The following is an 11,169-nucleotide window of genomic DNA, read 5'->3' as shown; positions in this document are numbered from 1 at the left end:
GAGGAAGAAAAAAAATGGGAGTTTGTTTATTTTTGCTTCTTTGAGTACTATGGAATGAAGTGTATTGTTAGAAATTCAAGCACTGTTTGTTTTCTCCTGGAGGTTTAAAAATATCCTAACATTTAAATACCATGCCTAGATAACCTGCATTACACAGAAGCAAAAAAGGCACAAATATCAATTTATTTCTACCTTCGGGGCACCTCATGATCATGGATGAGTCACACTTCACGTTCTTCCTATTTTTGGGCTGCTGCATTTCTTTGTTAGCTACATCTTCCTTATAAGGTATTTATTACATAAAATCCTTATTCATACAAAGTGTCACTTAGTCTGAAAATGAAACGTGGAGGAACCCAAACACTCTTCAAGTGGCAATGAACATGCAGGGAAAAGGTGACACCCAATACAAAGGAATTAATTGAGAGTTTATTCCAGATGGTTCTCCTCACTTAGTATACAAGTCATCAGAATAATCTATCAAATAGACCTGGACTTTAATGATAGGATTTTTTTCTATAATGCATTTTGGTTTTTGCTTCTAACAACCTGTTTTAAAAAAAAAAATCTGCCAGATGAAATGTTCAGCACAAACTGCAATCCTTACTATTTGTAGAAAATATGACTTAAAAAAGGACACTATCAGGTAATTCTTATTTTAAATGTTTACACTTATAAAAATGCTTTGGAAGCTTGAAACTGAAATCCTTTGTAATAATTTTCTTCTTTCTACCTCCCTCTTCCCATCTTAAATGCCTTTATTAGCCCAGGATTATCATAAATGACAGAGTGCAGCTGCTGATTAAAAACATTAAAAGACCACAAATGGATAAATTGTGTTTAAAAAAAAAAAAGGAAGCTTATGGATTTTTCCCAAACAAATAAAATGCATAGATGGCTACGGTACTCATCCGTCAACCTTTACAGTGTCCGCTTGAGGTAGCCTTTCTAAAGAATTACTAAACAAGCCCCAGCATCATCTAAATCTTTGCATCAAAACCACTATCTCCTTCAAAGTTCACTCTCAATTTAACACCAGTGGCGATCAACAACGTAATACATTTTCAAAGCTTTTGAAAAAACAGCAGGTACAGCGGACATAAACGTTAGTTCTCAATCTGCAGCCCTCGATGTACACTGTATGCACATAAATATCTCCGCTATAATACACAGTCGAGATCCATCCCTAAGAGCCATACTATTATGTAAAGCACAGCCATGCTAACTTCAGGATACAAACCATAATTCCACATCTACAAAAGGAAAGTAGAATTAGTGGCAGTTTATTGCCTCATACAAATTTAACCAACATGGCAACCATGCCAAAGGAATTAAAACATTTTCAGGACATATGTACAGACTGTACATTTCAGAAACATCTGAACAATAAAAATGCAAGAACAATCTCCGCATTACGAATTAAACTAAACAAATGGTTTGAAAACCGTCAATGCATTGAATGGGTTTACAAAGGCACTTCCCTACCCAAAATAGGAAATGACAATCTGCAGCCTAGAGGGAGGTTGGAGAAGAGTGCTCATCAACTACTGCACAATCTCAACTTTAAGAAAAAATAAGCAGGATTTAATCAAACATTTATAGGATTCAATGTGATCCACTTCTGAAAGAGTTCACACAGTCTCATCTTTGTTTTTATGTTGCTTTTCTTGGCTCTCTCGTTCCGTACTTTGGCTCCTTCGACGATCATGTTTGTCCGAATGGTCCTTGCTATCACTGTGATCATGTTTGTGGGAACGTTCTTTGCTTCTGCTACGCTTTCTAGATTTTTCTTTGATGGGACTCTGGTCTCGTCTTCTGGACTTCTCAACACTATCTGTTCTTCCTCTGCTTCTGCTTCTACTTCGTTTATTTGACTTCTCTTTACTTTCATTTTTATGTTTACTTGATTTCTCTTTGCTCCTGCTTCTGCTGCGCTTACCTGTGTTCTTACTTCGGCTCCTACTCCTATGCTTTCTTTCCCGGCTTCGACTTCTACTATGTTTTCTCTCTTTTTTGGAATCCCTCTTGTCATCGCGGTGTTTCTTGTCATCCTTGTCATCCTTGTGTCTTCTCTCTTCTATATCACCCTTACTTTTCCTTTCTTTTGATCTTTCCCTAGATCGATCTTTTTCCCTCTCACTACCTCTTTCCTTATCATAATCTCTCTCTTTTTTCCGGCTCCGTTCATTTTCTTTCTCTCGCTCCCTATCCCTGTCTCGTCTATCTCCTTTCCTGTCACGACTTCGACTACGGCTTCTGTACCTGTCCCTGCTTCTGCTTCGCCTCCGTTCTAGTGTGCGATCAGTACTTCTAGATCTCCGCCTTTCTTTTTCTCTCTCCTTAGCTTCACGTTCTAATCTCTGACGTTCTCTTTCTCTTTCTAGTTCTCTATCAAAACTAGAAGATCCATGGCCTTCCCGATGATGACTTCGGCTTCTGGATCTTCTGGGAGATCTCCTGGGACTGAGAGATCGTCTTGGAGACCTTTTAAAATAAGATATTCAATATGAAACACAACCTTTTAAAGTTTACTTTCCAATTTATGCTTTATGTACACAGTCTATATTTAATCTTAAATATCAAGTATCATCTGATTATTTTAATCCATTAGCATCCATGAACTGTTATGCCCGTTGCCTTAAAACCTATCGCAGTGAAAAGACGACAAGTAGGTCAATATTGAACTTTTAACGTAAATTTTCAAAATAACATGTATATGACCTTGAACGTCTACGTTCCGCATGCCGGTCTATTTCTTCCATTCCCTCCTTGCCATCTTTCTTGATTTTTCTAGGTCTGCTTTTAATTTGCTGGTCAATGGTTTTCTGGACTGGCACAGGAATTCTTGGAAACAATGTGGAAAACCATTCAAGCTTAGTGAGGAAGGAACGAAGCATCTCCCCGATGGTCATAACACAACCCCCACCTGCCTTCACATCCAGGTCCTACAAAATACAAGCAAAAAAATATCCTGATGGTCAAAAACATTCTTTACTGATTTTCCAAAAAAATGCTGCTACATTACTGCCCTCTTGAAGTCTCATGATTATGAAAGTTTACTTGTCTCATATTCTAATACATTTCCTTAGAAAAATTCAAACTCTGCACCCTTTGGATCTGGCAGTATGTTACAGCTAGGGAATGGGACTTAATATATATGCATGCAGGCACATACTAATCCTGCAGCCATCTGGACAGTAAGGGACTGTCAATGAAGAGATTAACGCAAAATCCCCTTACACAGTCTGGTTATATGGTATGATCTTCTATTTTATTTAAATGCCACAAAGTTGAGAAGTCCTCTCAAACTACATTTAATACTCCATTTTGTGGATGTACAACTGCGTGCCATCATACCCAACCCTGTGGCCTACATCATTTAAGAACTACATCATTGCCTAGCTAAAAATGATCACAGAAAAACCTCTAGTATAAAATGGCATCCTAACAGAATTGGAAGCAATAGCAAACCAACTGCCATGAAGCAGTGAGGTTTCTAATTTAGAAATATGTAAAAAAATAAATAAATGAACAAATAATTGGAAACGCATAATCCATGATGACCATTGTCTCTGAAAAGGGTCATTACCGCATGAAGGCCTTCTTGCTATGCCCTCTCACAGCTCAGGACATGTTAGTCAGCTATTGTCAGTCCCAAACCTATAGTGCAAGCACACAAGGAAAGTGAGATTTGTTATCTAAACAGGAAGAGAAAATCTAAATGTAAAACTGCTTGCACTCACACACATTTAAGTGTTCAGATATACAGTTTTTCCAAATATAATCGCTGCAGAGATCTAAAGAAGAAAAAAAGGAGTTAAACGTAGCACCTGGAGAGTACGTACAGTTAAACAAAATAAACATAAGAAGCATTTTGAAAGTAACTCTGTATCCTCGGAAGTTTTTCACAGCAGCATGACAAAAGATGACTGCTTCCACGTATTTAAGAACTGGAGAAAAAAAAATCCTGTAGGTTTAAATAATTCCATATATATAAAGTTGCTTCATCCTAATGAGCTTGCCCAGGACTGATAAGAAACTAAAGACAAACAGCCCCAAGCACTTTTTCCTACATACACAAAGCTACTGGAAGCAGCTGGGAAAGAAACACTACTTCCAAAAATATACTGGGAGAATTTAAATAACAATAAACAAATATACGTTGATAACCAGTATCTGCAAGAACTGAAATGTATAAACTAAAAAAGATGCTTTGAATAATGAACCAGTTAAGACCTGCACAATGAATCGCACTTGTGATCGCTTTATTGTCCTGGCAATCAAGTTGTTTGTGGGACCCTGAAAATGAAGCCACCCCAATCCGCCTCGTAAGTTACAATGCAACATTGCGGAGAAGAGTTCCTGTTAACTAGCACCACCTGGGGGAGAAGGAGGATATCACAGCGATGCAATCAAGATTTAAATTTGTTTTGATTTTTGTTACAAACGTACAATAACACAGGTTTACCTGAAGTAACAGCTGTTTCCTTTGCACAGTGTTTTTGATACTTAGCATGAAAGAAGCTGTTTAAAATAAATACACTGCATTGCAGTCAGATACAGGTATAAATAACACTACTTTTTAATACAAGTATTTGGACATCATTTGCAACTACAACATTCGAAATTTCTTGAATAGATGCCTACTGTCACACTGAAGAGGGCAAGTGATCCTTCCTGTTGCATTCTTAAATCTAGGATGTAATTTAAGACCTGCTCAATAAATACAAATTGCAACAGTATGTAGCAGACTGTATATTCAACTTCATAGACTGAGAAACCTCACCCATCAGCTTCTACTCTGTATTCTCCTATCCGACTGCGTAATAATGCAGCCTATTTACTGAACTTCATCGATTAGCACTTGTGGGGGTTTTTCTGCCCCGTTAGCAAAGACATTAAGGTTACTAGAAATAATGCCACCTTATGCAGTAATTACGCAGTTTGTTTCTCCTCTGAAGAAATCCCAGGTTCAGTTATTCCAAGACATGAGTAATAACCACAGAGATTTCTGATAATATTTTTCAAGGTGAATATTGCTTTCTACTATATACTTCACACTCTTCTATGTGGGCACCAATTCCCCCGTCTCAGTAATAAATGCAAAATACAAATATAGCACTTTCAGGACTTACTACACCTTGCTTAAAATATTTTTTTCTAAAAGCTGCACAGAAGCCACGCTCACACAGCCTGCCGTCTACATTCTGGTTTAATAAACCCATTTCACATGGCTTTCTAATGTTTGACACGAACATCCTAACAAATGGAAAGTTCTGTTAAATCTTTGAAATCTAAGAAAAATTACCTGGGTCCCAGCTCAGACCTGCTTCCTGCACTAATTAATGAAATTACAAGAACATAACATTGCAACATTCAAACTACAGAAAACCTTATCGTACAATGTTTAAGCCTAAAGTAGTAACATGAAAAGAAACAAAAGAAAACAAATTATTACCCTCGCCGACATACCTCTTCATCATCAAGAAAGGATTCAAACCAGTCCCATAGATCTGTAGGTGGTTGTGTGTACCTTTAAGTACAAAAAAAAAAGTAAACTTTTAATATAGCTTTCTGTATATTACATTAGTCATTAATTGCTTATCTTGATACTTACCTAATATACATAAATCCAAGAGCCCTAATATATGGAGAGTCTGTGTGAGTTATAAGGCCCATCACTTGCTTACGAGTGAGTTTCAGTGTAAATAACTTGTAGAGCAGACAAAAGGCAGTAGATACAATTCCTCCAGTTCCAACACCACGCACCTTTCAGAAGAAAAAAAAGTTAGGTGACAACGCAGCAAGTGACAAAGACATTAGCCCAAATCTACAAAAGACACAGGATAAAATCTAAATCTACGAACAGAGCTATGTGAAAAAAGTAGCACTACTTGCTCCCACAGCTCTGGAAGCAAGGGGGAATATATCAACTCTTTGTAATAAATACTTCTGCATCCAGGGACTGAGCCAACACATAAGCATTTTTTAGCTAAGCTTGGGAAATTTATTTACCAGACAGAAAAATTTAAGAAGGCACGTACTTCTACTTACCCCTCCACACATCCCTGTCTGGCCTGCTGTTTTTCTGCTCCCCTTTTCCCATGGTTCAACGTGTGTAACCTGAAAGGGTGGGGGGAAGAAAGAAAACAGATGACAATTACAATCTCCATAATGTTTAGCTGCCTGTACAAACCTAAGTTAAACAATGGATATCCTAAATCAATCTTAAATAGCTTGTCTTCTCCTACCAACTTCAAGATCAAGTCTGCTATGTCATTAAGGCAAAGCATCTGGCTTTAATTACCACATTAAGAAATTATAGCCAAAATAATCAAGTTAAAAAAAACCCAACCCAATCCAAAAAACAAAACACCAAAGCAAGCATCCACACTTATTCTATACTCCACGTACTTTCAAGTACTATATGACTAAACCCCATCATTACTATTTGCTATGGTGACTAAACAATTACCTTTATTTAAACTGTCTCTTAACAAGTTTAGTGACACCTGCTGATGACAGCTACAGAAGTCAAAAATCTACAGTCTCATATTCATAAATCTCATTTATGCAGTGAGCTTAGCCAGGTATTTGTTTTGAGTATCACCTACAATTACGACAAAACAAAGATGTCTATGAAGTGTAGTAGTTTAATCTAAAAAGCCAGTGTTTTTTCTTGTAGGCTTCAGTGGTGTTCTTAAATAACATGGTTCCTAAGCATGAAAAAAGCTTGCCTAATTCAAATCTTTTGAGATGCATTTAGAGGTAAGTGCACAAACATAGTTAACCAACACCATTCCTTAAATTTGACAGTAAGAGTCACAAACAAGTTAAGAACCATAAAACCGCCTAAGCTACATTTGAAATTGTCAAGTTCAGAGAATTAAGTTCATCTGGCTCAATAAACAAGCATATTTCCTAAACATGTCAACTTACAAAAATAAAATCAAGACAAAAAAGATACAATGGTGTTACACTAGATTGGGGTAAGAGTTGTACTGTAGTTCAAATTAAAATTCTTGAACAATACATGAAACAAAACTAATTATGTGCACAATCACATGATATCAGAGATATACTACCAGCTGAAGTTGCTGAACTGTGGGGTGTTTTGGGGGTTTTTTTGGTGGTTTTTTTTTTTGGTTTTTTTTTTTTTTTTTACAGTTGCTATCTTATCCAAAGAGGAAACATGAGAGATGCCAATACCATAGAATTCAAAATCTACTATGACTTCCTGTATTATCAGTGTCATATGAGAAGCTAACAAACACTACGTAAATAATACTGCGCATCCTTCTGATTATTTAGTTTTGCCTCTCACAGGAAATGAAAAGTATTTTTTAGTCAAAGGATCAAGTATAACACTATCACAATGGTAGTCTTCAATTTTTTTTAATTACAGCTACATTTATTGGGCACAATCAATATAAACCTGCTGGTTTTGACAGACATAATTAAAAAACCTGAAGGCCTGAAAACAATACACATTTAGAAAAGAGTATTTAAAGTTTTGATCCTACAAAGGCTGCTGCATATGGTTAACTTGCTGGGAGTATACAGATTAAATCAAGTCGAGGACATACACATAGTACTAAGGTCAGGGATAAAGAAAGGGCAGTCACCCACTTAGCAGATACAGAATTGAAACAGGAGACCAGAACTACAAGTTACTTAATTTAAATATCTAGACAGAACCCATATCTTCAAAGATGGTCCCTATCACTAGCTGCATGTGTGATTTAAGATCATCTTTCCTGAGAATCCAGCTCCCAGCATTCTTAACTTTTTTAAATGAGCCACTTATTTTGGTTCCAAAACACAAATACACTCAAAAATACACCTGGTGGACATTGCACTCATTCAAAAAAAAAAAAAAAAGTCAGCAATTGTTTAACATTTCTCTTAAAACATGAAGAGAATTCAAACCTTCTGAATATCAATGAAGTACCTTAACCATCAGGTTATCTCCTCCCTCACATCTATTACTCATGACTAAGTAAGGGGCTGAGCTTTCTTTCTTTAGCATGCAGTTGTGAGGCAAAATAACTGTCAAGTTCAGTAAACAAACTTTATTTACATTGGATTAATACGCAGATATTTAATGGTATGTCAAAATTCTTCCCCTATTTAAGATTAAACCACTTATGGAATTAAACACTGAGACAAGCAGTCTGACCTACTGCAGTTGAGCTCTACCAATACTAAGAAGACAAATCACATCAAATAATTTTTACTACATCTGAAAGGGTCCACGTAAAATACAGCAAGCTCTCAAATTTTCTGAAAAGACATTTTTTCATAAGTTTTTCAGACCACTTGCAAAAATGTAGCTGCTTTCCATTCTGATAGTCAGAATGAATTATTTCTATCTCATATGCAGCAAGTGGTAAATTAACTGAAGAGAAGCTTTATCTACAATCTATGTTACTCAAAGTATTAGGAGAACTAAGTAGTCCGCTCCAAATGACAGAGAGCAAGCAAAGAAGTACTGTCATTAAGAGGAAAAGCAGTAGCACTGTCTTCACAAGCAAGTGCAAACAATGCCAAACATCTCAAAATACTTCTGTGGAGATGCTTTTCACAATTACAGTCCCCTAAGTAACTTGACTTGCCCGACTTGGCCCAGTAATAAGACAAAAAGGCTACTTTTTTTTTTTTTCCCAAAGTATATTTTAACCTACTAACTGACACAGTAACATTACAAAGTAGAATCAATTCAGCTGAAAAAAACATCTCAATAACCACCAAAATATAGCTGACTGAAAACAGCAGCCTGAATTATCTTAAGTGTTGCTCTCATTATCAGAACAAAGAATGTGGCTGTGTTGATGAGCATTAATTATGCATACCTCTACCTGGGAGACTGGCTTGATGGAAGCCTCGCTGCAAAACTGATTCAATCCTGCTAACAAAACAAGAACTGAGACATGGGTGCACTGATACAGTTATCTCCCCAGCACATCCTACCTAACACCAAGAGAAGCACTAAAATGAACTAGTTTTTGATTGGGTGTGGAGAGGGGGATCCTAACCTCTAACTGAGGAAGAAGGCCACATGCAAACTACTGTTAAAACCACCTACAGTCACCACCAGACCTTCTGCGCAGTTACACGGGATGTCGGCAACTCCTAGGCTGCGGGGAATGCTTCTTTCTAGAAACGGCAAACAGATCGGGTCCCCTCCCCACTCTCTCTGATTGAGAGAGCCGTCCTTAGATGGCCATTTCATCCCCACTGCCCTGGCTCATGCTGCCCACTTCAAAACTAACTTAAACTCTGTAATTCCAAATCCGGCGCGAAACACGCTTCTTTTGTAAGAGAGAGAAGGCAGCACCTGGGATTCCCCCAATTAAGCGATAAAAGAGATTTGCTCCCATCCCTTACCGCAAGATAAGGGACAGGAAGACAAGAGGACGAATCCGCAGGCCGCAATCAAAGCCTTCCCCCTTCAGCCACCCCAGCCACAGGGAGGGTCGGGACAGGCGCCGGCACAGCCCCGAGGAGTCCGCGGCGCCCAGGGCGCGGCCCGCAGGCTCACCTTGAAGTAGATCTCGTCCACCACTTCATGGTAAGTCTTGAGCTCATAGAGCTGCACCTTGAAGTAGGGCGACGAGAGGATATTGGTGAGGATCATGGGGTTCAGGTTCATGGTCTTCTCGTTCCCCCACAGCGGCAGCACGTTGCCCTGTTTGCCTGAGGCCGCCGGCTTGGGAGCTCCGCTTTGCAGCTGCTGCTGGGCCGGCGGGACAGCGCCAGGCTGGTGCTGGGCCGCCTGCTGCCCCTGGCAGTTCCCGGCGCCAACGGCGGGGCTGTTGTTGGCCATGGCGGCTCGGGGCCCGGAGCGGGGCGGCGGCACGCGGCCTGCGAGGCGGACGAGCGACCGCGCCACACCAGAGCGCGGGCTGCCGGGCCGGGCGCTGCCTCCGCCAACTGCTGACAAGATGGCGGACTCCGCGGAAGTAACAGCTTCGCCTTCCGGGGCCGAGCCGACCAATCGCCGCGGGGGAGCGCGGCGGCGCGCGGCGGGGGCGGGAGAGAAGGGGAAGAGGCCGAGGCGCCCCCTCCCCCCGGGGCTCAGCCCCTTCCCGCGGCCCGGCCGCATGGTTCCTCCTTCTTCTCCTACTCCTGCCAGCCGGCCGCCTCACAGAGCCGGGGGGCAAGAGTCGCTCTGCCGCGCCTCTCGCTGCTGAGCCGCCGGGAGTCGCGTTAGCCCTCGCCTGAGGCTCTCCTCAGCCGCGGGGCTGCCCTGAGGCGGGCGGCGCCTGACGGCCAGGCCGCGGGCCCTCCAGGTGGGGCGATGCCGGCCCGGGAAAGCGGGGGACCCCGCAGTGTGACCCCGCCGTGTGCCGGCGGACGGCTGCCGTCACGCTACACCAGATACTCAGCCAGCGACTTGGCAGACTTGGAAACTGGTCCCATCAGCCACCCTTGTCGTTGGTAATGAGGCCTGTGTTTCAGCACAGCAGGACCAGGGGTGAGGCCCGGCCGCCTGCTTCTGCCTTTGCATTAACAGAGAAGCTGAGAAATAGCGACGGATTTGTTCAGGGTGGAGGAATCTGGGGTGGAGAAGCATGTATTGATGGCTGAACAGGCAGGTACATCAAGGCCTGATCACCTGAAACATGCTGGGTATGAGGCCGACTCCTCTGGCCAGGACCTGGCCGTGGCTGAGCAGCTGCTCAGAATCATATCAAAACCAAGAAAACAGTAACTGCTCCCTGCTGCTAAATTCAAGCTGAACACCTTTTTCTGCCATTAGTAATACAGTAATATAGGCTCAGAACAATCAGAATGAAGTTAATGCATTTTAAAACAAGCAGATGCATTTTAAAACATAATGCATTTTAAAACATACAGAGTAACTGTATGAGTTTCAATAAGGCCAAATGCCGGCAGCACTTTGACCACAACAACCCCCAGCAGCGCTACAGGCTTGGGGAGGAGTGGCTGGAGAGCTGCCAGTCAGAGAGGGACCTGGGGGTGTTGGTTGACAGCCGGCTGAACATGAGCCAGCAGTGTGCCCAGGTGGCCAAGAAGGCCAATGCCATCCTGGCTTGTATCAGCAATAGCGTGGCCAGCAGGGACAGGGAAGTGATCTTATCCCTGTACTCGGCACTGGTGAGGCAGCACCTCGATTACTGTGTTCAGTTTTGGGCCCCTCACTCC

The 11,169-nt window shown here is 41.2% G+C and overlaps 1 protein-coding gene across 1 annotated transcript; it reads right to left on the bottom strand.

The window, feature by feature from the left end:
• Window positions 1-409: 409 nt before the first annotated feature.
• Window positions 410-9,963, bottom strand: PRPF38B (pre-mRNA processing factor 38B). The gene is made up of 6 exons (XM_074876689.1): window positions 9,542-9,963; window positions 6,055-6,123; window positions 5,618-5,769; window positions 5,473-5,533; window positions 2,722-2,945; window positions 410-2,484 (listed from the first exon to the last, which is right to left on the bottom strand). Exons 1-6 carry the CDS (start codon window positions 9,824-9,826, stop codon window positions 1,632-1,634), a joined length of 1,644 nt encoding a protein of 547 aa, XP_074732790.1. The 5' UTR covers window positions 9,827-9,963; the 3' UTR covers window positions 410-1,631.
• Between the last annotated feature and the right edge of the window lie 1,206 nt (window positions 9,964-11,169).

The sequence above is a fragment of the Strix uralensis genome, chromosome 8 (genome assembly GCF_047716275.1).
Source record: "Strix uralensis isolate ZFMK-TIS-50842 chromosome 8, bStrUra1, whole genome shotgun sequence".
NCBI lineage: Eukaryota > Metazoa > Chordata > Aves > Strigiformes > Strigidae > Strix > Strix uralensis.
Note: the sequence above shows the minus strand (reverse complement) of the source record. Positions and strands in the feature narration are given on the sequence as shown.

Coding starts and splice junctions, on each gene's coding strand:
- PRPF38B (XM_074876689.1), bottom strand. CDS start 9,826: ATGGCCAACAACAGCCCCGCCGTTGGCGCCGGGAACTGCCAGGGGCAG. Junction 6,124..9,541: donor TGGACGAGATCTACTTCAAG/GTGAGCCTGCGG, acceptor CCACCCTTTCAG/GTTACACACGTTGAACCATG. Junction 2,946..5,472: donor CCTTTCTTGATGATGAAGAG/GTATGTCGGCGA, acceptor TGTATTTTGTAG/GACCTGGATGTGAAGGCAGG.